This window comes from Podarcis filfolensis (assembly GCF_964270895.1).
Source record: "Podarcis filfolensis genome assembly, chromosome: 6".
NCBI lineage: Eukaryota > Metazoa > Chordata > Lepidosauria > Squamata > Lacertidae > Podarcis > Podarcis filfolensis.
The window spans coordinates 84,015,079-84,042,725 of NC_139609.1; the positions used below are offsets into that span (position 1 = coordinate 84,015,079).

General features: G+C 44.6%; 1 protein-coding gene and 1 long non-coding RNA gene across 4 annotated transcripts in view; both read right to left on the reverse strand.

The window, feature by feature from the left end:
- Nucleotides 1-27,647, reverse strand: part of LOC310764837 — a 392,409-nt gene that overhangs the window by 196,819 nt on the left and 167,943 nt on the right. The window lies entirely within an intron of this gene.
- LOC310764493 overlaps nt 1-27,647 on the reverse strand; it is a 76,629-nt gene that overhangs the window by 41,622 nt on the left and 7,360 nt on the right. For 2 of the 3 annotated variants that reach the window (XM_083618586.1, XM_083618587.1), the window contains exons 2-5: nt 7,926-8,060; nt 6,131-6,217; nt 921-1,094; nt 570-718 (exon numbers count right to left, since the gene is read on the reverse strand). In XM_083618586.1, coding sequence (XP_083474712.1) covers nt 570-718; nt 921-1,094; nt 6,131-6,217; nt 7,926-8,060 — 545 coding nt within the window. The remainder of the gene's footprint in view (nt 1-569; nt 719-920; nt 1,095-6,130; nt 6,218-7,925; nt 8,061-27,647) is intronic. The other variant, XM_083618588.1, reaches the window with a different exon arrangement.

Sequence of the window (27,647 nt, forward strand, 5' to 3'; positions counted from 1 at the left end):
TAATATTGGCGTTTTATCCCAGTTTATCAATGTGATTTATTCTTTTTTATGTTCTCATTATTATTTTAACACTGTTGTTTAAAAGGAGTGTTTTAATGGTATTTGAATTTGATTTTTAAAAAAAACCCGCAAGCCACCTTGGGAATTTTATTAATTTAAATGGGGTTTTAAAACATTCTCAGTAAATTAATTAACTGAGGCCGGAGTCCTAAAGAAATTTAGGGATTATCCACACCTTCATTTGCCCCACTGTTTTCCCCCAGGGAAGCCCAACCTTCAGTGCTGAATCGGGTTTTCCAAAGATTGGTGTTTGTTCCGAATTAGCGCTAGAGAGCAGGTTTTCCAGGGGGAAACAGCAGGGCAAAGACAAAACTGCTGGGACCCATGCCTTGAAAGCATGCGATAAGCAGAAAACTGCTTGGGCCCATTCTTTCTAGGGATAGGGCAAGCAGAAATGTGAATGAGCCCTTTCTTGAGTGCTTAATGGGACTCACTTGCAAGCAAACATGCATAGGAGTGCACTCTAAATAAGGCACTGTCGTTACTTCAGTTATCTCTAAGTTTCGTACTTCACCCATTTAATGGACTTTGGTGTCTCTAGCTGTAGATCCAAAATTCCTTCGTGGATCACATCACATTTTTCAGGCTCACCACAGCAAGGTTCTGCCAGCCCTCTGCAGGCGTTACGCTGTATAATCTTACTCAGGAGATGTGTTATCTGCAAAGCAAACATTGGAAGAAGCAGGGTTCGTAGAATCATGGAATTATAGAGTTAGAAGAGACCCCAAGGATCATCTAGTCCAAACCCCTGCAATGCAGGAATTCTGCCCACAACCGTCCCTGGGTGGGCTTGAACCACCAACCTTCTGGTTAACAGCCAGACTAAATGGAATTGCTGGGAGCTTTTCAACATCACTTACCTTATTTTTATCATCCACCGATGCTGCTTCCAGTATATAGTCCTCGCGTCCATGGAAGTTAATTCTGAAACGTCTTCCTTCACTGTATGCACAGGATTTGACTTGGGGAAACGGGAACTGTTTTTTGATTATCCCTTTCTCTATGTTAAAAATTGTCTCGGTGCTCAGATCAATCTGTGGGGGAAACAGTGATTTTTCTTGGTGAGGTATTTTTCACAGCCAGTCTTTTCTCCCTAGTGAAGAGCCAACAGCCTCTCCTCAAATTAAGATGCGCAGCCATTTGGGTTTTTTTTTAAAAAAAAAAAGACTGAGAAAATGTATCTTTTTATTGATGATAATAATCAAGACAAACATTCTCTTCATCACTTAGTCACCATAACATATTTATTTAAGTTAGTGACCGAATAGAGATTGATTCTGTCTGCTGCTTCCTTATCCCGTTTTCTTGTGATAAATATGCATCGATTTATCATTTTGAAGTGTTATTTCCTTTGAAATTTTCCAGCCTCTTGCTCTACCTAAGGCAAGAACCTCAGCTTGTATGGAAGGATATTAGCCAGATGCAAATGCTTGATTCAGTCTAGTACCTTCACTTGCACCATCAGGGAAGGATTTGAGGGCAGATGTCCAGGGGCCCTTTAACAGAAAGGACTCCAAATGCAGCTAGGCTGGCTTGCCTCGTTCTGAAGTGAAGCAATATGCATTGCAATCTAAAAGAGGGAGACTATTAAGTCTAGACTCTAATACCCTGCTTCACAAAGAGTGGCATGGACACAGGGCTGTCTTCAGCATATGCGGCCCCAGGGTGCAAAGATCCGCCTGGCATCCGTCCATCACCGGTTGCCCAGTCCCAGGTGTGCAGGGGGGTGGAGCCAGCCAGCCGCCTCAGTGTCTCGCTGGCTCAGTCGCCCCCAAACTCACGACGCAGAGCCACCTGTAGAATAAGAGCCCACTGTGGCACTTCGACCAACAGGCGGGCTCTTCCCCGGACTCAACTCTCAGGCCCCAGATTCTCAGCCTGGCACCCCTGAGAGCCCGGTGCCCAGGTGCCCCGCACCCCTAGTGCCTATGGGTAAGACAGCCCTGCATGGACATACTTGAAGATGTGGGGAGCAGATGGTGACGAAGAACATACAATTCCCTCTGCCCTCTGTGTTCTCTCCCCCCCCCCCAGTTGTTTGTATTTAGTTGTTGGCATCAGCGATGTCTGTCTTGAGAGACAATGGAGTGCACTTCCAGTCAAACCACTATGTTAGCAGCACCAAAGTGACCTCCCTGAGGCACGAGGTTGGGCAGTGTGTGTGGAGGTCCTGGGCTGCCCAGATGACAAGACACCCCACCCCCTCAGCCTCACTGATGTGGTCAAAGTTTGGCAGAGCAATACATTTGGCAAAAGCACTCGACACACATAGACACCCTATCTGCATCTCCTCTTTGTCTCATTTCCCCCAAAGCTGAACACACATTCAGCTCATTCTTGGAGAAAAATGAATCACTCTAGTATCCCATGCTAGCACATTTTCTAAAAAGCATCCTTCACCAAGGAATATCCTTCACATATTCACCAAGGCGCTTTACTGCTTCTATTACGAGGACATTCATTCCTTATGTATCACACCCATTTTACAAATTCCCAGGTAGATAACTTTTACAACTCCCTCCTTTAGTTGCTTTGAAATCACTAACCAAGTGGCACTATTCTGTGTGTTAGCCCCGGGGATGGTTAAATCTCTCTACCCACCAAACCAACACTCAGTGATGCATTCTAAGAGTGACAACACACACACATTAAAGACCAACTAAGTTAGTTCTTGGTATGAGCTTTCGTGTGCATGCACACTTCTTCAGATACACTGAAACAGAACTATGGCAGACCAACACGGCTACCTATCTGTAACACACACATTACTTAGTCCTTTTTTATGGTGTGCTGCTAATTCCTAACACTCTTTTGCTGCTCTGTAAACTGCAAATCACAAATTGCATTTGTTTGACTGTAACTTAGTTACTGATCTGTGGCCATCATAATAATAAAGATTGAAAGATGTACCAATGAGCACAAAACAGGGATCATTGGAAGGTTGGGTGGGGGTTGTTATCTCAGCTTAATAACTCATGAAAATAAACTCAAGTTTGTTTGTTTTTAATTGAACTGAAAGGAGCTGCATTAGGCCGCAATCTTACACAAGCCTCATTGAATGCACTGGAACTTTACTCCCTCCACCTTACATAGGATCAGGCCCCCCTGCTTGCCTGTTTCAGCAAGAAGGCAAAATGTGCTATGCTCCACCCGCTTAGAAACTACAGCTGAGCAGGCAGCTTCCAAGCGAGCCTCTATCAGCTGAAATCCAGGTGTTTCAGATCTTGGGTGTCTGTCTTCTGCCAAGCCCAGTGGGCTTGTACACCACCAGCCATGCTAAAGGGCAACCTTTTGCTGCTTTGTTTTTGCTTTGATGTTGAAAGCTGAGCCTCCCTACTGAGTTCCCCTGCTGAGCTCAGTCCGGAACTAAATTAACCCTGTATTTGCTGGTGCTTACTATTAGCAAATGAATTATCCATTTGCCATCGGGCTGTGAATACTTGAGGCCTACTCCCTGCCTTGCAGACCATTCCCCACCTGGCCCACAAGGGAAGGACCCCAACTAACTGACTGACTGACTGACTACAACAGCTGAGGTTGCCGAACAGACTCTTGGCCAGGATGTTGTGGCTATTGGGGTTTTGCATCTTTATTTTAGTTTTGTTGTAATATACGTGGAAATGGTTCAGTTTGTTTTTGTTTGTTTGTTTAAGTTTAATTTATTGCTTATGACTGCTTTTGCTATGCTGTAGCTATGTATTTTTTATGTCATAAACTGGCTTGAGAGGTAGGCATCTGAAACTTTTCCTGCTGTGGGAATTTGCGAGGGGGGGGGGGACAGAGAGGTGGAAAGTTACCCTTGAATTTGTACTCTTGAATTTGGCTGGGCAGCTGCTTAAAGATCCAAGATCGCTTCCAGAGGGAGAGGAGATTGCCAACTCTGCTCCACTCCAGAATGGCTTCCTTCCATTTTCGTTCTTATTATGGCAAATGAATTTATTGTGGTTGAGTTTTCCTGGGCAACAGATACATGCACTGAGTACCGACTGACAAGCCATTCTGACTCTAGTTGCTATGCAGAACCTGAAAAGAGGTTAAGGAGTTGATTATGAGTGTACTTCCCAGGACAGTAGTATTTGCAGGCTGTTGCTTATAGCTAGACAAGCCATTATAACACCAGTCGGTTGCTATACTTTCGCACAGTTTGACTTCTGCTTTCCAAGATAGATACCATGCAGAAGCAATCTGATTATCTGAAGGCAGCTCACTGGAAGATTATCCATGATGTATTGTTCACAAAGGGCCAGAATATCTTGTTTCGGTGTTGAATAAAAGTGATGACATCATGCCTCGCCCTAAGGTACTTTCCACCTCTCCACCAGGGTAATTCTGCTAGGAAATGACCAATGAAAAGCAAGCTAAGGAGGTATCTTCAAACAAAGAATTCCCCTGTGCTGTGAGTTGTTTGCACAGCAGGATACAGTCAGAGATGAAAATCACAGCCAGGAGTATTGACTGTCTCACTCCAGTACACAGCATTGATTTCTAATCATGTGTGAAAATGTAGTAAGTGGCTGAAAGAGAGAACACACTCCAGGCTGGACGGCTAAGCAGTAGCACTAAACCTACACACTGTGATTTCCTGCCGACTAATTATTAAATACTTCCAAATTTCAGCAGCAAGGGAGGCAGAGCTTCTAATGAACCTGATGGCAAACAAAGGTTTGGTTGGTAAGCCATTGACTGGAAATTGATTAGGGGTCAAAGTATGAATGATGAGAAAGGTTCAGTTTTTTTGCTGTTTGTGTGTGTGTGTGCATTACAGTGAACATTCAAACTGTGCCGAATGCCAACTTTAACAAAACAATCCTAAATTAATTTTGCGGCTGCCTGATTCTGTCCAAAGATGGATGTGGAAGATGGCTGATTATTACGGTATGATTGCATCTTAAATGGGTTTTCAGTTCCAAGGGTTCTGTACATACATGAAAATCACATATCCAAACCCTTGGAGCTGCCCCAGTGCTAGCAGATGAGGGGGAAAGAGAGAGAGAGAAAAAACTAGGGATGCTCTCACAAGAACTCTGAGCACCCTTGAGAACTTGCAAAAGCATCACAGAACCAGCATGCTGAGCAAGCCTTGAACTCCACCCCTACCCCCCCCCCCCCCGGCCCAAAGCAAGGCAGAGAGCTTAAAAGCTCTTTCTGCACCAATAAACCCAAGCAGGCCCAGTGCAAATAGAGCTTTCAAGGTCTCCGCCTTCCTTGGATTTAACTTGTGCAATTGTATGAAATCGCACAAGTTAAATGCGAGTAAGATGCAATTGTACTGTGCATGAATTTGTTGCAAAGATTCATGTCAGTTTCTCCTACTACTTGGGAAACGGTGTGAGGTTTGCTGCTTTAGTTCCTGTTCCATGTCTTAAAACGCGCACACTGTTTTTGGATCAACACTTTTGACTTCATGCATGCATGAAAAAATAAAATCCCTGCATAGAAAAAGAGTAAATCAGGAAGAAACGTTTTCAATGGCATGCCTGTTCTGTAGGTGCTGAAATGTTTTAGATGGGAAATTCCATAGACACACAAACCACCTGCAACTGGAAGTCCAGGAAGAGATTTATGTTAGCAAAGTCACTTAAATAACACAGATGGAGACAAGAGAGAAAATAAATCCTGGTTACACTGTACTGTGGTAACACAGGAAATCTGGACAAAAATGTATGATTTGAGGAGACATAAGCAAAGAGGTTTTGTCTTTCTTACATTGCAGGCAGCCATTCAACCAAACACACAGAAGAAAAACTCCCTCAAGGTGCATACTACCTCAGTGAAGATCACGCCATGCTGCCTGGTCACTAAACACCACCACCTCCACCCTCTTGGGTAGTTGGCTAATACTGTGAAGGCAATTAACCATTAAGTTACACATTGAATAATCCCTTCTGTTGCACTTCCAACACTTTACCACTTATAATTCAGTGGAAAGGAATGGTCTGGCCCTTTGACTTTGGCAGCACTCATAGATCTCCATCACCTAACCTGCAAGTTAGAACACACAAATCATGGGGAGTTTCACCCATAAACTGTTGTGTTTAGAAAAGGGGGAAAGTTACATTTGTAGAGTTACCTGCAAAATCCTTTTCTGCCACCGGTAGCGGTTATATTTGTAGACAATGAAGTTGAATTGCGAGGTGTTTGGCAAGTCCAGGGAATCCTGCAAGAGATTAGCGTACTTGAATAAGTCATTGCTCTCCTTCTGTTCATCTTACTGCACTGTTCCCTTTTGTGTCTCCATGATTTGCAGCACATCTGCCCTGGGATGAATTGTAGCACCTTAATGGATTGATTTTTGGAAGTGTTCAGCATCCACAAATCCTAATGATTTGTGAGCAGTGGGAACTTGGAGCATAAAAGGGAGAGGAAGGGACCTGTAAGCAAACCAGCCAAGACAGATAAAGGGCAGGCCGATAGTTCAGAATAATGCAGAAACAAGGTGTTCTATATTCACAAATCAAAGTTGCCTATTTAATCCTATTTATGCTTGCAATCTGAGTAACTTGGCAAATTGTAAACGCTTTCAATAGCTCTCCTAAGAGCTATTGAAAGCGCTCCCGATTCCATGGGCTGCTGTTGGAGCCAATTACTGTGGCTGCTGTATCAATGCAGTGGCGCAATTTTATGTATTGTGCTTGCAACTCAAGCTGACCCGGAGCTGCCAAACACAACCAATAACTTTCATCATCAGGTAAGCTGGGGCGACACCACACAGCATGTGCAGCAAACAATTGGTGGAAGCAGCAGCAGCAGCAGCAGCAACAACAACAACAACAGAAATGAAAAGAGGGCTGCAAAAAGAAGGGAGGAGGAAAAGGAACAGGCAATGAACAATAGCTGCCATGTATGAATTGCAGCCATGCCTTATTGGCTTTCCGTGTAGCATTTTCCCAATGAACAGAACACTGAAACAGAGCAAAATCTCAGACTGTTCAGAGCCCCTCTGAGGGATGGATGGATGAGAGGCACCTTGAAAGGGGAGGAATGGCTAAGTTCCAGGAAGAATGAGATTCTACATCAGAGACAGTGTTCCTTCTCTCACCAGGCAAGATCTGGATGGGTTGAATGCAGCCCTGCCATCAACATGTGGGATTTCTTGGGCAGTTGTTTGGGTCCCATTATGTGACCGACTGGTTGGATGCAGAGGAAAGGTGGGAGGAGCCAGCTGGGGAATCCCCAAGGGAAGAAGACTCAGAGGCCGGGATGACAATGAATAATCAGAGGGAGAAGGTTGGGAAAGAGCAGGTGTCAGAAGATGAAGAGGTAACCGGGCTTAGTGTCAGGGAAGAGCCAGAACGTGCTGCTTCGTCAGTAGCAGGGGAGGTTTCTGAGCAGGAACTGTCAGAAGAGGAAGACAGGGAAATGACGCATGAAGCAGAACAGGGGGTGGAGAGCAGTCAGGCGGAGCAGGGGGTCAGAGATGGGGAAGAGCCCTATAACCCACCAGAGCCGAGTTCAGACTCAGAAAGGGGGGGATCATTCACATCAGCACAGGCAAGGAGGGAAATGAAATGTAAAGATCAAAGACGTCTCGCGAGGTTTCCACGCCTACTTTGTTGGCGCCGGAATCGAAAGAAGCCACTGCCTGAATTTGACTCGACAGGTTCGGACTCATGATTTTGAACTGTAGCTGTTCTTTTGTATATATGTAATAAAGACTGTAAATATCACACTGAGTGTACTGGAGTGTTACTGCAAAGAGGGAACACCACCTTGACACTTAGTGAGTTGGGAGAGTCTGTGGCAGAGAGAAGCGGCAGCTTCTGATTATGTATGATTACTGCATAAAATCATACATAAATATAAATAAATAAAATATGTTTTGTTAGTAAACATATTGCACATGGAAGGAAGGTAGGGTACCTTACCGCCCACGATGCAATCTGCTTTTCTTCTTTTTCTTCTTCATTTCTCTCTCTTTCTGCTAAATCCAGGGCTTCTTCGACGCTCAGTTCTTTGTTTTTCACCATGTTCATAATTTTCAAGATTTTTCCTTGGCTTAGCTTGAGAGAGAGAGAGAGAGAGAAATGTTTTTGAACAATAAAAAATCATTGAGCGGGGAGAACGGTGTTCGCCCATACACCTGGCAAGTCCGGCTACAGCAAGGCTTGTGACAACTGCATTGGCAGTGTATCGGTCATAAAATTACTATTTCATTCATATTTTATGTTTTATCGACAACTTGCCCAGCAAATATAATCTCCCTTTGAAGCCAAGCAGGAGCCTACAAGATATCAAATATACAGGGCTTTGTATGTTTTTGAAAGACAGGGTGGTAGTATTTGGCGCTCAGATTGCTCCAAGGAAATCTCCCTGGCTTGGCTGAGCCTAGCAAGAAGGAAGGATATCAATTCTGAATGCTTTCTGCTGGAGTCTCTCTCTGCTTGCACAAAGCACTGCATAACAAATAGCAAGAAGCTAAACTGGTAACATCAGATATTTAGAGGGGACACAGCTAGTTTTGTGTATGGAAATGCATTTGCTTCGGGTTTTAGCTGTCTCTGAAACTTGTCGGAGAATGTTACATTTTGCCCGTTGAACGTAAATGAAACAAAAAAACAGGGGAAGCTGTTCATAATATTGCTCAACAGGGATATTATTTATTGCTCTTAAATCAACAAACACAATCCTATGGCCCCTGGGAGAGCATCCTGGGGGCAATAGGATTTTTGCAGACAATGCAAATCTTTTTTTAAAGGAACAGCTTGGCTAACTTACACCCCACCTAACCTTCTGGTCTACCATGGTAAGACCAGCAGTGCTTTGGATTTTGGGCGGTCATCTGCCTTCAAGTTCCCCCTTTCCTAGCCAGGTAGGATTACACAAAACAAGTTAAAGGTTATTCAGTAGTCCTTGATGAACTTAGTCTTTGCCAATTCCTGTGCAAAATGACCTCTAATCTACACATCTTGAAACTAATAGGCAAATCAATATCCACTGGGTTTCACACTTCTCAAGTTTTATTGAGACAAATATTCCTGCCTGTTCAGATATAGAAGAACCCTGTCATGTGGTCCCCAGTCCTCCAACTGGCAAGAGGTTTCAGGGACACAAGACTACTTGGGTTGGGTACCCACTGCAAGGTGGCCATTGGAGGGCTACTGGCATCTTGTAATATTTGGGGGGGGTTTGCAATGTAACAAGTTTTATTAATAGTCTTACATTACATTACATATATATAGTACATCTCGTAGAGTAAATTGTGATTTCGGGCTGAAGCCGAATGGATTAGAATAAACACATATTTCAAAACATTTTTTAAAAAGCCCAGAAGCATATTGGAGCAGAATAATGAGTAAGAAACATGCAAAAGTGGTCCTGATCATAAATAGATAGATATGTCCATCCCACAGCTTGTTTTTAAAAAATAGAATGGAACTAGATGTTATATTGGTAGAGATGTGGTGCCCAGTGGCAGAGCTTCATGCTCCGGCACCGGGGGGTGGAGAGCAGGTGGTGGCAGGGCTGGCGCATGTCCTGGGGGTGGGGCAAGGCATCTGCAGGGGTGTGGCGCCCAGCACAGGCGGGGGGGCAGCCGCAATGGCACCCCACAGGGATCGCGCTGCCGGGGACAGTGCGCTCCTCTTCCTCTGCCAGTGGTGGTGCCAGCGCAGGGGCTCAGAGGAGCATATTTAGGGAAGGACAGAGAGGCAAGAGAGTCTCATTTCGGAGCCTGCATTGGGGGGCAGGTATGGAAATGCAGGGGGCAACATTTCCATGCCAGAATTGAAAAGGAAAGAAGCATCCCTTCTTCCTGCTCCTCCTTCAGTTCTTCTCTCAAAGGGAAATCCTTTCGTTTAGTTTTGGTAAGACCTCAGTATCAATCTGATAATCACTGAGGGCTTCAACCTTTGAAAAGGGAGCTCAAGACTATGGCTGCAGGCTAATTCTTCATGGTGTGCACAGCCACACACTGGTTGCTTCCAGGCTGCCACTATTTGGAGGTGGTATTTAATCACATACCGGCAAATTCAGGTTGTGCAAAAACATACTTTTTGCAGTAAGTTAAGTGACAGGAAAACACACTGGGAAGTGTGGGATAGCACTTTTTTGAGGCAACATCATCTACCTTCCCCACAAGCAAATCAGAAATAGATGCTCATTAAATAGACAATATTGTCTAATCTCCCTGCAAACAGATGAGGATGAATGCTCAAAAAACCACTGCTGCTTATAAAGGCATTATTTTTCCTTTTTTAAAGAAAACAATTTATTATTATTTTCATTAAACACTACCAACAACAAATATAAAACCATGCAGAATCATTTCAGCTGCAAGCCCATACAAAGCAAAACACAGCAAAGAAGCAGGGAAAGTATCTAATATTGGTAAGCACTCTGCTCTCATGCATGCTGTGATTCATTCTGTTGAAAGAATCCTGTGCCTCATGCATTACCCTACTTTCAGTCAACCCCCATACAGCCTCTCCATGGAGGGGCTTGACAGGCCGGAAGATATAGAGTACGCTGTCCCTTCTTTATGAAGCAAAAGAACAGAAATCAAAGCTGTCCCATTTTGAGACACCCTTTAAAGCCCTCCTTCCCTGTGAAAGGCGGTCCATGTCTGTGTTCCAGGCAGGATTAATCCAGGTGTCCATCAGGGGCTCCGACTTGGCTTTCCAAGGAGGAGCAACAGTCAGTTGCGCTGCGCCAACAATGGCAAAGAAAACAGAAGGTTCTTTTTCTAATTGCCACTTCCTTATATTCTCCTCCCTGGAGAGGGATTGGAGCCCATGCTTAGAGTACAAAAAGTGATGGGGGGTGTTATGTATTCAGTGGTCTGTGTTTGCCTAAGCTTGAGGCTGGACTAAGGATTCTGAGCCCCTGTGTTCTGATTCGATACATGATATCCAATCACAGAACATTTCAGGATTCTGACTTATGATTCGCAGCTTGGAAGTTTGGACAGCCAATCACACTGGGAGTGGGAGTGTCCGAGGCCTTAAGGAATTTATATAAGCGGTGGCTTTGCCCCTGTTGTCCTGTTCTGTTTGTTCTTGCTGTTATCACTGTGTCTTGTCTTGTGGGAACCCACCTACACTTCTACCCGGGATCCACAGCAAGTCGGAGTGGCGAATGGTGAGCTAGCTCTGGTGTAAAGCAGATGAGAACAGATGAAGTCCCTGATGATGAAGAAGAGAAGAAGAAGAGTTTGGATTTGATATCCCGCTTTATCACTACCCGAAGGAGTCTCAAAGCAGCTAACATTCTCCTTTCCCTTCCTCCCCCACAACAAACACTCTGTGAGGTGAGTGGGGCTGAGAGACTTCAGAGAAGTATGACTAGCCCAAGGTCACCCAGCAGCTGCATGTGGAGGAGCGGAGACTCGAACCCGGTTCACCAGATTACGAGACTACTGCTCCTAACCACTACACCACACTGGCTCTCTGAACTGAGCCAAAGGCCCACCTACCCCAACTTCATGTCCTCACAGTGGCTAATCAGATGTTCATGAGAAGCCTGCAAGCAGTTTGTTTGGACTAGATGATTGCCAGGGTCCCTTCCAGTTCTATGATTCTATGAAATGGGACCTGAGTGAAGCGGCACACTGCCCAGCTTTGATTCCCAGCGGCTGATATCCTTTTTTTCTTAGTCAGAGATCCTCATACGTTTAATTGAAACAGTTCTGCTTCTCTGGGGTGTGACTGCAACATGGAGTGGCCTTCTTAATTCTCTTCATAATGTATGAAGACAAAGCATTTTCAGGAAGGAAACAAGTCTCTCCCCCCCCTCTTTTGTAGATTCCCCCCCCCTTGAAAGATTAGTTATGAAGTTTGCTTACTGTTGTTGGAGGCATTCCCCAGAGACAGAGGAAAGGAAAACAATGCAGGGGGGAGTTCTCTTAAAAGATGTCGCCTTTTGTTCACAATCTCTGCACATCTGTAAGCAGATGTTGGAGGGATAAGAGAGTGTTTTGGTGTGTGTGTGTGTGTGTTTTTAACAAAATAAAAGAATGAAATGACACTTCTGTTGGCGAGATTTCTCAGAATTATTTGCCTGAAGACTTCTGATTTAACTGATCTTTCTGACAGCAATAAATTAATTCAGCATTTCTTTTTAAAACTTGAAAACAAGTACTTGAAAGGAAGAAGTATGTCCTGACATTTTTCATTTAGCAACTAGATGGTGTGTTTTTCTTCTCCGCTCTCCTCTCCGTTGTGCTCAGAACATTTCTTTTCCTCCCCCAACCGCCCCGTTCTTCAATGGATAACAGGTTTCTTCCAGTGAAATGTCACAAAGACAGATGATTGTTCAGAGGTCTAACAAAATGTGACTGGTGAAACCAGATGTAATGAACCAGACACAGGGCCACGAACTGAACTCGGTGGCAACTTGTTTTCAATCGAGCAAGCCTTGAACTGTAGCGCCGGGAGGCACCTGAAGGTCTTCTAGCTCAACCCCTGGAACAGAGGCTGGCTGACGCACACTCAAACCTCATTAACTGACAGGCGATTTAAAGCATCTTCCGTGTTGCAGTACAATCTGTCACTTCTGCAGCTCCCAGCTGCATGCATTTCCCATCCCTGCCCATTCTTTCTCCTACTTTTCCTTACAAATACTTATTTCTGTTAGGATGGCATCATACACCTCACCAAAATGAAAAAGACAAAAAAGAGGGGGAGAGAAATCAAGGCACACTTTCCCATAAGCTTTGCTCATTTATATGTACAGGTGCAAATTTAGTAATAATTGCTGTCCTTCAAATAGAAATGCACTACCTCCCATGTGTAGAAGGCAATGGCCTGTAGGCCAGCTGTTGATTTCGAAGACATCTGAAGACAGCCTTGTATAGGGACATTTTTAATGTTTGATGTCTTACTGTGTTTTAATTTGTTGCAAGCGACCCAGAGTGGCTGGGGTAACCCAGTCAGATGGGTGGCATATAAATAATAAATTTTTATTATTATTATTATTATTATTATTATTATTATTATTATTATTATTATATTACTTCAAGGTGCTCTCCCGTCTAAGGTTCTTTACCTTTAAACCAGACTCAAATCCCACAACCCTTCAAAAAGTAGGACGTGCAAAGTAGGACGTGTCCCTTTCTCTCTCTGCCTCATTTCTTTGGCAATCACTTGTAGCTGAATAAGATTGTCTTCCATAAGCACGGTTTTAACAGTGGGTCCGTAAGTGACTGTGGAGGCCAGTTCTGGATCCACACGTCCCACAGTGGGGACATAGGTTTCTGGGCAGGAGATGATCATGGTGAGGGTTTGCCAAGCATGCCTTCCTCTTAGCACATTTCTCCCTTTCATCATGAGTTTGAGCATCTTCAAAGTCTTTGAAGAGACCTTTGATAGAGGCTGTTCTCCAATTGGAGTGCTCGCAGGCCAATGTTTCCCAGTTGCCAATGTTTATTCTACATATTTTTAGATTTGCCTTGAGAGAGTCTTTAAATCTCTTGTTGACCATCAACATTACGCTTTCCATTTTTTAGTTTGGAACAGTTGCTTTGGAAGACAATAATCAGGTATCCAAACAACATGATCAGTCCAATAAAGCTGATGTTGAAGAATCATTACTTCAACACTGGTGATCTTTACTTCTTCCAGTACATTGGCATTAGTTTGCCTATCTTCTCAAGTGATGTGTAAACATTTTCGGTGACACTGTTGATGGAATCTTTCGAGGAGTTAGATATTATAAGTGGTCCATGTTTCTCCATGCCTTTTTTACAACCCTCTAATCTTTGGCACTTTGTCCCTTGGTCTGGGGCTTGGTGTCTTCTCTAACATCTCCTTCTATTCTGCCATGCCTGACCCACTGTGAGAATCATGCAACTCAGCCAATCACTGCCACAGGCTTTTCCACCACAGTCAACATCACCACTAAGGCCACGAAATTAGTTGGGATTCCTGCATAGCAGAGGGTTGCCCTGGGTCCGTTCCTACTCTATCATTCTATGATATCCATTACAGCAGAGGGGGCTAATCCCCAGCCAAGGAGCTGGATGACCACCCTTCTGCCCATCAAAGTATATGTAGTATTGAGTTGGGATGAGAGGTTTAAATCTGTCCTGATAGGGAGGCAGATTGTCCCCTCCTCAGTCATCAGATGTCACATTTGATAATTATTTGCTGCATTTGGGGGGTCTCCAGCTCATTCCACTGAGTGTGGACCTGGGCTTCTGCCCTGAATTTCTGCTCTGACAGTACCACTGTGCAACTTGCTTCTTAGCCAGATTGCCTCCATGAAGCGTACAAGCAGACCAGGAAAACTGAAGTGTTTATCCTTGGCATCTGCTACATCAGGGTATACTGCCATGGATCAAGGAGGTTCTACTTTAGATGCAAATGAGCAAATGCCTTTTGTTGCTGCCCTTTTGTAACTGTGGAGAAGTAATGAGTCTAGAAACAATGATGCCAACAGACTGCAGACAATGAGAAGAGAACAAATGTGGAATTGTCTGGCAAACAAACGTCATTAATATCAACCAGCTTTTTAAGCAAGCAGATGAAGCCAGCAGACATGTATATAAACAGTGCCAGAAATGTTAATAAATGTTGCTTTTCATATCCCAAGACTATAAAATGTAAAATATTCATGCCAAATGTGTGACTCATGTAGATATAACAATATCTTCCGTTCAGTGATCATCAAGCCAGTTTAGTCCATTAAAACCATTTAGAGTACAAAGCTATCACTGAAATTGTTTGTAGATTTGATCAGCGTGTCAGCTGAGTGAGGAATTAAATGTGCAAAGTTTATTTTACCCTTTTTTAATATTCAAAGCACATCCTAACATGTCACTGAAATGAGAGGCAAACACATGCGAATGGTTTTTAAATGGAACAGGAGAGCATCAACAATAGACCAATATGTGTGGTCCTTGCTCCAGAAGTTGCCAATTCCCATTGTGGCAAAAGCCCACAGTGAGCCCTCCAAAATTAAAAGCCCTCCAAGGTCTGCTCTTCTATTTCATAATCCAGGTGGGAGGTGGCAAAGCTGGCTCCATATCTGAGTGGGCCTTGGGGCAAAGGACTTGGGGATCAGCACTCCCTCTTATGTGGAGGGACACCCCCCCCGACTTAGCTGCGAGTGATAGTGGCCCCAGTGGCTGGTGGCTGCCATCTTAATTTCCCACATTGCTCAGAGTGCTTAGCACAGTGTCGTTCCAAGGCATTGTGGGAAATTTAAATGGAGCCTGCCCACTGTAAGGGGCTCGAGGCACACGTCAGAACTGGGGGGCTCTGCTAGGGCACTGGGGTCCAGGCAGCTGCCATAAGCTTCCAGGTGCTGCTGGCAGGCCTGGGAAACTGCATCGCTGAGTAGCCCCTTACAGCAGAGCTGGATTTGGGGTGGTGCGAGCTATGTAGTCGCACCAGGCGTGCAGCCAAGGAGGGCACCTTCTCAAATCCCAGTAAGCACTTGCTCGGCTTCAGGAAGGAGGCGTGAGGGCTCTGACAAGGTACTGGAGTCTTCCTTCCTCCATCCCCAAGCTAGGCAAGTGCTTACTGGGCAATGGGAAGGAGATGGGAGGGCTCTAGGACCCTGTCAGAGCCTCACACCTCCTTCCCAAACCCCAACGGCAGCAAGAGCCCATGGCCTCAATAAGGTGGCATATTACCAAGGTCCACACCTGCTTACAGCGAAAACAACAACTCCCTGCATATAGAAAACTAGCAAGGAAACAGTGCACTTTCAGGTCACCTGAAGGTGGTGCCTCATAGAATCATAGAATAGAAGAATCATAGAATCATAGAGTTGGAAGAGACCACAAGGGCCATCGAGTCCAACCCCCTGCCAAGCAGGAAACACCATCAGAGCACTCCTGACATATGGTTGTCAAGCCTCTGCTTAAAGACCTCCAAAGAAGGAGACTCCACCATACTCCTTGGCAGCAAATTCCACTGTCGAACAGCTCTTACTGTCAGGAAGTTCTTCCTCAAAAGGCCTCAGTCTACTTCCAATCCTTTTTGGAGCAAGTTGTTCACGAGGCACTTTGCTCCTCATCCTCTCCTGCCCCTCTCCCTTTTACCATCATTTTGGGTTTGCCCCAATGTCTTCCCCTCCTTCTGTCTTGGGCAGAGCATTTCACTCTAACTCTGGCTCGAACTTCTCTTGCCACTTTTCAATCCCAGAAAGGTTTTATTTTATTTTCCTCCCCCTGTGCATGGAGGAGTTGTTTGCCTACATATAGAGACATGCATCTCACGCAAGGATGGCAGCAAGGAACCCAGGCTGGGGGCACCACGTTTAGGAGAGTTTTAAGGTGATGCACCCTTCACTTTGTGCATTTATTGTATTTCCATTTCTCAAACGGTTCTGGCAGGTTTTTGAAGTGCTACCCAAAAAGCCTGCAAAGCCTGTAAATATGAAATAAAGATTCACTCCATGAACACTGATGCTTCTCCGTGGACAATGGTGCTTCTATCCTATCACCTTTGGTTTGCACACTGCAGTCTGTCTCCTGCCATGAAGAATCTGCCAGCCAGCAGCAACCGCCCTCGACAGCATGAATCAACACCATGAGATCAACAAGCAGCTCATTCAGTAACCCACATTGCAGCATTCTCTGCATATGAATTAAGTCCCAGACCTGAATACTGTACTAAGATTTGGCCATGGGTTCCCCATCCCCACCCCCAAGCAAAGCTTCAAATGAATCTCCCTGGCAGATCACCATTTATTAAACCAGTGCACATTCTCTGTGCTGTCAGAATGGGATGCAAGGGACGGTGTGCTTTGCCACAATAACAACAAGGAGGAAGAAGTAGTAGGGAAACAGTTTTGTTACAATTGGAGCTACAGAATACTTCATCAGAGCTGACAGGGCATGGCTGGGTTTTACGCTGCCTCAGCATTGCTGGCATGATAAAGTAGCAAAGAACAAGGCCCATTGGAAAAGCCCTTTGTAGCAAAGTGACCCATCACGAGAAATATGCTGAGGTTCCCCCCACTCTCATTCCACACGGACCCAGATCCCATTTGAACATGGCATGAAATATAGCCTGGGCAATAGGGAGCAAGGGAGAAGAAGATGTGCACTCCCCTTTCAAAAAAAAAATGGAGGGGGGAGAACCTCTTTGAAAAATTGCATTTTCATGCACAAGCTCCCAAGACAATGCTAGTTTGCACTGCACGATTTATATATAGGTGATCTATTTAAAAACAATCTCCCCACAGGCAGGCAGAAGGCTGGGGAGGAGGGTTGCAAAGGAGAATGTGGTGGCTTGTAAATTGTCTCCATCTTTCTTTTGCCCTTTTCCAGGATCATGTTAAAAATGACAAAATACAACCTCAGTTGGACTCCTTGCTGCAAGGCGTAGGAAACTGCTGAAAAATGCATCCAACTATCTGTCCATCCAGTTCAAGGGATGCGGGTGGCGCTATGGTCTAAACCTCTGAGCCTCTTGGGCTTGCTGGTTGGAAGGTCGGCGGTTTGAATTCCCATGTTGGGGTGAGTTTCCATTCCTCTGTCCCAGCTCCTGCCAACATAGCAGTTCGAAAGCATGCCAGTGCAAGTAGATAAATAGGTACCACTGTGGTGGGAAGGTAAACACCGTTTCCATGCACTCTGGCACTCGTCACAGTCCTCCATGTGCCAGTAGCGGTTTAGTCATGCTGGCCACTTGACCCGGAAAACTGTCTGTGGACAAATGCTGGCTCCCTCTGCCTAAAAGCAAGATGAGTGTCACAATCCCATAGTCGCCTTTGACTGGATTTAACCATCCAAGGGTCCTTTACCTTTTTTACCTTTTACCATCCAATTCAGTACTTTGTGCGCTCCAACCTACAGCACCTCTCCAGAGCTACCCGGTCCTTTAAAACTGAAGGTGCCAGGGATCAAAGCACACATTCTGCCACTGAGCTATGACCCCTTCCCTAGTACTGCTCACCCTTCAGCAGACAGAGCTACCCAATCCAAACTGCAGTGTCCCACGAGCAAGCCCTCCTCAGAAAAAGCGCTTGCAGAGCAAATTGCTTCAGGCATAACACAGCAGGCGAGACAAAGTCAAAATATAAATGAATGGAGATCAGACATTATTAACACAATGCTCGGTTGCTGGTTGGCCATTTCTGTGTTAGGTGGATCAGAGTTTGGCAGGTAACAACCTAGGGATGGCAGAATCAACATTTGCTTTTAAGCACTGCAAGAGGAAATGACGTTCACTCACACTTTCTGACACTGGGTGGCTCAGCCACCAGCACAGATTCCGTGGATGTTCATAGAATGCACAAATTGTAGCCCCCATAATCGCCTCCACAACTCCACATATATCCAGCCCATGATAACAATGAGCATTTTGCGAGTGATCAAATAATAAACAGGTAACTGAGCATTCAATTAACAAAATATTGACTGGTCAGCATGACCGCCTCCTTAACACTCGATTACTATCTTTTTCTTTCTTGCCAGCAGACCACAATCTGCATTGATTTTGATGGAACAGCCACAATACCTCTATAACACCCCTTACATATTTTTATTTTTGTTTTCATTTTCTGTAAATTTTAGCCCCGTTTCCGAGGCAGAAAGCGGCATTCCGTAATTGTTTGCAAACTGCCAAACCTTCTGCTGCTGGCTCCTTGAGCCATCACAGAGTTCCCCTGTGCAGTTTCAAATGTTTATTACTTAATGAACTATGCATAAAATAATATAGAAAGCTGTTGACACATCACTGCATCTGTTCATTACCTAGGTAATAATGCCCTGTGCCTTTTAATGAGTGATTAAAATTATCCAAAGTAATAAGAACTGTATTATCATATTGCTTATTAACATGATAATCTAATTAGCCTTGTGTTGAAACAATGATTATCAGGTTGTTAAACAGTGGCACCTAATTATTTTTAGAGACAGTTTGGTGCACTCTGAGCTCACAGGTCTGTATACTTGACCTGCCTTGTTCAGTGGAAAAGAACCAGTCTGTTAAGCACTAAAACAGATACTGTATGCGAAATTGCAGTTCTCTGGATGTTATTGGACTACGGCTCCCATGTTCCCTGACTGTTGGCTGTGTTGGCCGAGGCTGTGAGACTTGGACTCCTGGGGGGACAGAGGGGCTGCTTCACTCAAGGCATTAAACAGAAGTTTCAGACCCAAAATCAGGAAGCCACAGGGAAGCATTGTGCTGACCTACCTCCAACTTAACATAGTGGTTAAAGTGATGGACTAGAACCTGGGAGACCAGGATTAAAAACCCCACCCAACCATGAAACTCACTGGGTGACCCTGGGCCAGTCACTGTCTCTCAGCCTAATCTACTTCACAGGGTTGTTGCGAGACTAAAATAGGGAGAAGGAGAACCACGTACAACATCTTGAACTCCTTGGAGGAAATAAGGAGATGTAAATGTATAGCTTACTTGGGCAAGTATCAGAGGACCTGTGTAACTTAAAAGAAAAAGAACAAGATCCAGCCTAACTAGGTCTCAGCATTCCAGTTTTCATTTGGCCACTAAGTTTATCCACTGCAAGATGATCAACTGGAGATCACCTTTTCAATAGTCTTGTTGAAGTGTTCAAATCAGCATACAGTGGTACCTCAGGTTACATATGCTTCAGGTTGCATACACTTCAGGTTACAGACTCCGCTAACCCAGAAATAGTACTTCGGGTTAAGAACTTTGCTTCAGGATGAGAACAGAAATCGTGTTCTGGCGGTGCGGCGGCAGCCAGAGGCCCCATTAGCTAAACTGGTGCTTCAGGTTAAGAACAGTTTCAAGTTAAGAACGGACCTCCAGAACGAATTAAGTACCGGTACTTAACCCGAGGTACCACTGTATATGGCTAACATAATCCATGTTATGTCCCAGGCTGTTAAGTGTTTTATATATCAATAATAGCACCTTAAACTCAGCCCAGTAGTTCACTGGCGGGCAGTGAATATATTTGAGCACAAATGTCAGTGTGGCATACTGGTTAGAGTGCTGGACCAGGGTTCGAATGCCCACTCAGCCATGAAGCTCACTGGGTGACAGTGGCGTAGCGTGGGGGGTGCAGGGGGGCCGGCCGCACCGGGCGCAACATCTGGGGTTAGGGCAAATCCATGGGTTAGGGGGCGCAAATCCACGGGTTAGGGGGCGCAAATTACTTGCCTTGCCCCGGGTGCTGACAACCCACGCTATGCCACTGCTGGGTGACCTTGGGCCAGTCACCATTTCTTAGCCTAACCTACCTCATAGGGTTGCTGTGAGGATGAAATGGGAAGGAGGAGAACTCAGCAGTGGAGGAAGCCGATCGGGCATCTGGGGTGGCGCACATGCCCTGTGCCCAGCGGCGGAGGCAGCCACCTGCGGGGTGGGGTGAGCTGGGGCAGGATCCTCCACGGGGATTCCTAGGAGTCTGCCTGCCTCCTCCCACTCAGCCGCCTTACAGCTGAGGTGGCGGGCAGACTGTTTGGGGCAGCGCAGGGCCTGCGGGCACCCAAGCCACCACGTCACTCCCAGGAGAAACATGTGGCTAAGGTGCGCTGCAGGACCCGCTGTGAGTGCCGCCTGCCATTTTGTCACCCCTCTCAGTGGTGACACCTGAGGTGGACCACCCCCCACTCCCCTTCCTCCGCCCCTGGGAGAACCATGTACACCACCTTGAGCTCTTTGGAAGGTAAAGAATATTATAAATGTAGTAAACAAACAAACCAACCATTGTGCTGCAGCATTTTGCGCTAACTGCAGTTTACAGGCCAAAAGAACTTCAATTTCTGTTCTGGGTGATCCTGCCTGTTCTAGATTTTCCAAACCTATCTGTGCATGAGTCCCGTTGTACAGTTTCATCACTTATGAAACCCTGCTCAGCTTCTTAACGAAGGCCATTCGTTGTTTTGTTTCTTAAGCTGTCAGAATGCCATACCACTCCCAATGCCCATTTAAGCAAGCAGCAGAAAAAGTTCAACAACTTTGGGGAAAACTAAAAAAAAAGCTCAACAACTTTTTCTGTCCAGATTCTCACTGTTTGAAATATGACAACCCTAATTTTGAGCAACCAGTGTTTGCAGGATTCTTTGTAACTGCATTTTCCAGATCCCGATCTGACAACAAAGCACAGTTGACAGCAGAGATTAGTGTGTTTGGAACTGGGCAGGGCACCCAATATTTATTCTCACCCTGAGACCACTATGAAGCCTGTCTAGGTCCAAGAATCACCCAAAGCCGGAGCCAGTCCTGGTATAATGCCAGACTTGAGAGAAAAAATGTTATTTTCTATGCCTGACATCCAGCCATCTCTACAAAATCAGCTATTGCTCACTGATCAAACTGAATGTTCAGATTAGCAGTTCAGCATCTACTTATCACAAGAGATTGAGGAAGGATCTCCTTGAAATTACTGAGCATTCACCAAACGAAGCTCCCTCCATTATTTCATTCATAGTTCATTGAATCATAGAATTGTAGAATTCAAAGGAGCCCAAATGAACTCTCTGCAATGGGGAATGACAGCTAAATAATCCCTGGCAGTTGACTCTCTGTATCCCATCACCTGCACTGGGCAAACCTTTGGAAAAGATCCAACAGCAAGCAGCCTAGCACATTCAAGAACCTGTGATTCTTCCCAGTATCTAATACTCAAAGGTGTGCTGAATATGCTTTATTAGCCTTATCAGTAGTCAATGACACTGTCAACACAATGGATGCTTCCAGGCAACCTGTTTATGGAGCACTCCTTCTGATTTGCTTGTGCAAAGTTTTCAGAAAGGTTGTATTAAGTTAGCTGCTTATGGCACAGTCATTCCGATTTGTTTGGCAGGGAAGGCTTAAGTCATGTCACATCAAGCACTGGCTGTCCCACACTCCGCAGGACATCTTCTGCCTCACTTTCCTTACTGCAAAAGTCCATTTTCCCTTTCTTTTCTTGGAAGCAGGTTTGTAGCCCGAGAGTGCCAGATCCGCACTAATTGTGCACCCCAAATCTGGGCATGAATCCCACCCATGAAGCAAGGACAGTCTGGAAGTGTGCAATGTTTAAGCATGGCTAAAGCAGTCGGGGAAATTTGCACTCCTAAAGGGAGGGGAGGGGTTTTGCCATCCCGCCGTGTCCTCTTTGAATTCTTAAGCAGTCAGTCAACACTACATCCGATCTGGCGCTATGAGCAAAGTAATAATGACAAAGGAACTGCAGGTCTCCCCTCTCTTTTCTTAGTTGATAAAGGCTTGGGATAATCTAGTCAGGCGTAATAAAACCAGAAGGTGTATCACATCTGCTGGAACACAGCCCTGACACACTCATAACACCCCCTTTGCTGCTACTCGCTGCTTGCCTTTCTGACACTAGTGGCAAGCAATTTCCTTGGAGATGTTTGATCATTATTTCTTGCTCCGTTTGGCCGAGCACTTTAGCTGCCAAATGTTTTGACGAAGTGTAGCTGCCGACTAGATCGGCATCATAACTCCACTCATGGAATGACCCTGTTGCAAAAGGTCTTGTGACACCTAACCAAGATTCGCAGTCCATCTGGCTTATGAGCATTGTAGAATTGTGAGTAAAGAGACAGGGATGGATTTAACAGCCAACCCAGCGCTTGAGTTTAGCCGAGTCATTTTCGAGGGGTATTAAATGCTTGTCTCATTAGACATCTTGTCCAATTTCGACCTTATTGCCACAATCGGAGTTTGGTAAAGAGATATAGATTGCAGTGGAGTTCAGAAATAAATAGTCTGGGGAGACTGCAGGTTGAAAGAATAAAGAAGGTTTAATACTCCTGGCAAACAAAGCCATTCTGAGTACAGGCTTAACTATGGCCATCGTGGAGTGATGAGGTTAATAAAAGGATGGCTCAACACTCACAGGCTGAAGAAGAAGCAGGAAAGAAGTAAAGAGAAAACAATGTGTAAGAAGTTAGGAAAGAATCAGCGAGGGAAGAATAGCTATTCGGCTCATTAGTAAAGAAATGGCGAATTGGAAGTACTATAATTGGATGCACTATAAACATGCAACACCAGATGGCACCAGAGAGCAGGAAATTTTAAGTGCAGTTTTCCACATATATATATTTTGCAGATGGTGACAGCAGCCACGAAATTAAAAGATGCCTGCTTCTTGGGAGAAAAGCAGTGACAAACCTAGACAGCATCTTAAAAAGTAGAGACATCACCTTGCCAACAAAGGTCCATATAGTAAAAGCTATGGTTTTCCCAGTAGTGATGTATGGAAGTGAAAGCTGGACCATAAAGAAGGCTGATCGACGCAGAATTGATGCTTTTGAATTATGGTGCTGGAGGAGACTCTTGAGAGTCCCATGGACTGCAAGAAGATCAAATCTATCCATTCTTAAGGAAATCAGCCCTGAGTGCTCACTGGAAGGACAGATTGTGAAGCTGAGGCTCCAATATTTTGGCCACTTCATGAGAAGAGAAGACTCCCTGGAAAAGACCCTGATGTTGGGAAAGATGGGGGGCACAAGGAGAAGGGGACGACAGAGGACGAGATGGTTGGACAGTGTTCTCGAAGCTACCAGCATGAGTTTGACCAAACTGCGGGAGCCAGTGGAAGACAGAAGTGCCTGGCGTGCTCTGGTCCATGGGGTCACGAAGAGTCGGACACAACTAAATGACTAAACAACAACAACAACATATTTTTCTTTTGTTAAAACGATCTAATTTCTGACTTATTTAAAGCTGTTTTTCCTGTGTTTAGATCCACCCTAGATGGGGACTTCCGAGCAGCTCCTGGAGCCAGCCAGAGACAACTGCTCCAGGCTGCTGAGACTGCCGCTGCTGCATTTCCCGGGGACATTAGATGAAATCTGGGGACATTCCAGGGATGGAATATGTCCGGGGACTTATTTGCAAATCCGGGGACTGTCCCCAGGAAATGGGGACGTCTGGTAACCCTTCCCTAGATTGCCTTTTCTATCGGTCCGCTATTGGTTCATGTAACTTACTGCAAGCACTGTTGTTTTACTTCCAGCAATCAGAAGGGTTGTAGCTCAGTGGTAGAGCACCAGTTTTAAATGCAGAAGGTTCCAGGTTCAATCCCTGTCATCTCCAGGTAAGGTTGGGAGACCGCTGTCTGAATCCCTGGAAAGCCATTGCCAGACAGTCAGTGTGGAGAATACTGAGCTAGATGGAGCAATGGTCTGACTCTGTATAAGACAGCTTTCTGTGTACTCTAGCAAGTGATATCTGTGCATTCACATGCATATGGATGCAGATGTGCATTGTCATTCATATCCAGTCCCTACAGAACTTAATGGATGTGTCTCTTGCAGACATCTTGGAGGATGTTGTTATCCACACTATTAGTGCATGTGCACATGTGAACCAATATCTTACAGATCCTTTCAAAGAAATATCGGTCTGGGTATCTTTTCTGGAGATGACTGAACTCTGCGGACCTAGTTGCAATGCACATTTTAGTTTAGAAACACCAACATTGCCTTGCTTATTTCTCTTATAAGCAGGAAGCAACAAGGATCAACCTAAATAATAATAATAATAATAATAATAATAATAATAATAATAATAATAATAATATCCCGCCCTCCCCAGCCTAAACCGGGCTCAGACCGGCTAACAACAGTAAAATAATACAACGTTCTAAAATCATTTCATTATAAAATCACTTCAAATTAAATTAATGACAACCATTGAGTTAGAGTTATGTGAGGATTGCAAAAGGAGGAGGTCAGGCTGTGCCCTGGCCAAAGGCCTGGTGGAACAGCTCTGTCTTGCAGGCCCTGCGGAAAGATGTCAAGTCCCGCAGGGCCCTAGTCTCTTATGACAGAGCGTTCCACCAGACTGGAGCCACAGCCGAAAAAGCCCTGGCTCTGGTTGAGGCCAGCCTAACCTCCCTGTGGCCTGAGATCTCCAAAACGTCTGCATGTGAAACTGCTTTATCAGCTTGAAGCACCAATACTGGAAGTGAAAATAGCAAAATGGATAATGGATGTAATTCACACAGGCTACCTACTCCCACATGACATGGACCATAAACTTCTAAAGTTCATCTCATCAACCATGCACACCAGTTTATGGTGGGAAAATTCCCCAGGGAATTCCCCAACTATTATGGATAGGCTATTTTGTAGGAACCACTAGAGCTTCTCTGGAAGGGAGTTTACTTAGCTTGAACTATCACATGGTTCCCTTCAACGGTGCCATGCTCATTGCTCAGAGCAGAGCCAAAGTAAAGACATTATTTGAGAACATGAGCAGAGCTCCAGTTGAACTGAGTATCTTAATACCAACTACTAGCCCATCCATGGCTACTGGTCACAAATTCAACCTGCACATTCAGATTCTGCATGGCACTGAATACCAACTGCTGGGACCAAGAACATCAAAGATCTGCTGCCTTTGTGTCCTATTTATAGGCTTCCCAGAAACATCTGGTTGGAGAAGAAGAAGCTCTGATCTGATCCAACATGACTCTTGTGTTCTTCTGTCACTATCTGGAGCTGCTAGCTAGGTACCACAAAAGATAACTAGAGTTGGATAAAGATCTTCAATGCATTGCATATACATTATTTCATCAATCATTCTAATGCTATAAGGCTGGTCAGTATTATTGCAATGTAAGGGGGGAAGGCAAAAGTGGCACCTTCTATCCTATGTAGTAGACATGTAAGGTAGTAAAAGAATTTTGGGAAATGATATATAATGAAGCGAGGAGGAAATGTTTAAAATAACTTTTTGTAAAAATAAAAAAACAGAACAAAAGAAAACCCTGAAGCCTTTTGTTTAGGAATTCTAGGTCCCGAAATCCCAATGGAGCAGAAAATACTATTTATATATGTGACCACAGCTGTGTGGATTTTATTGGCCCAGAGATGAAAAGAGGGCAAAGTCCCGACCAGAGAAGAATGACAGATTAAGTTGATGGATTATGCTGAAATGGCAAAAATGACTGGAAGAATCAGAAACCACGAAGACCAAAACTTTAATAAGGAATGGGGGAAATTTATAATTGACCTTAAAAACCATTGTAAACAGTTGAAATTGTTAGTAGGATTGGAATAAGACTTGTAGTTTAATGGTGGATTTTGGATATAATGAAGATGTAAAAGATTTGGAGTATTATAAAAGATGCAGGAGGAAACGATTAATAATAGGACCCACAAAGGAGGAGGGAAGTCCAGGAGATTCTTTGGAATCTTGTTTTTACAATCTATGTTGGATATGTGATTGTAAAATTCTAATTTGAAAAACCAAATAAATAAATTTATAAAAATAAAAAGTGGCTTTTTTAAAAAGCTAACAAGTCCATGACTGTAGTGAAATTTGGACTCCCCAGTTTATACTCTGAGCCATCATTCATTTACAACACTCTCCCCAATGTAGGCTCCGCTGCCACAGTCAGCTGCGGTCTCTGCTTTGCCAGCATCCTGTTATAGCACACCAGACCTGACTCTTTAACGCAGTCCAGCCTTGGCTGCTTCTCTGAGTTAATAAGTCCGTTTGGCGTCAGCACCAGCTCCCTCAAGGGGTTTAATAAATTGAAAGCCTCCGTGTGAAATGCAAGTCACGCCCATTATGTCAGTGGAATGTACTTCCAAGTGTGTTTAGGATTATATCTCCAGCAGTTAAATCAAACATGGGCAGACTTTCTGGAACTAGGTGTAATGCTTCAAACCAACTTTGGAGCCACAATTATCTAAATGGCTTTTAACCAGCGGTCTGCCAAAATTGCATCAACACAGAAGCACTTTCATCAGAGGGGATTATGCGTCGAATGATCTACTTGTCACATGGGGGCTTTTCTGTCAGCGATACAACCCCAAAATAGCCCCCTGCCATTTTCTTGAAGAATTATGTATCAGGAAAGAAATGTCTCCACTTTATCCTAAAGTTTGCAGCTTGGGATGCAGGAGAAATCTGGTTTAGTTTGGATTTTAATGCAAACCTACCAAATGCTAGGACAATATGCAAACCGCAGCTGTCTTGCAAAATTTCGTGCTGCTCCAAATATTATGACACAGTTCTCCAACCAAATAATGCGTACAACAATGTTTATATTGGAGGGGGGAATATAAAAATGCATACATTCGTGAAAGTAGCACATAAGAATGCCATTATATTACAGGAAATTGCATGCAAAAAAAAATGTGTAGCAAGCAAAATGACAAACCAAAATGTGTGCATTGGGAGAAATTTGCACTATGATGCTTACAAGTTTTCATGAGGACTTTAAAAGAAAGATTGCAAAGCCATGCAGAAACTGCAAGAAACCAAAAATTGACATATCCATCCCTCCCTGATTACCACACAGTGATATTGCTCATTTTGTAATGCTAGACCAGCCTTCCACCAAGCTACTGGCCTTCAGATGTTTAGGGCTACAACTCCCATAATCCTTGATTATTGACCACCCTACCTGAGACTGCAAATCCAAAAGTACTGGAGGGAACAAGGTTGGGAAAGCCTGCAGCGGACATTACTCTGGGAGGGAGTCCAGTGCTTTCAGCATCAGCCACACATCTCCCAGCATGCCTAGCTTTGGCCTCACTGTTGTGGTGATGGTTGCTTTTGTGGGTGCCCCTACAATGCTCAAGTCATAGACAAAGTTTCCATCCGCACGATCACAACAGATTGCCTGGTTATGCACAACAGATTATTTGGATATTTCGTGGCCTCATTTGTAGATCTCTTCCCTTAACCCTAGTGCTCTGTATCTTGCGAATGCTGAGAAGACCGCAGCTCTTG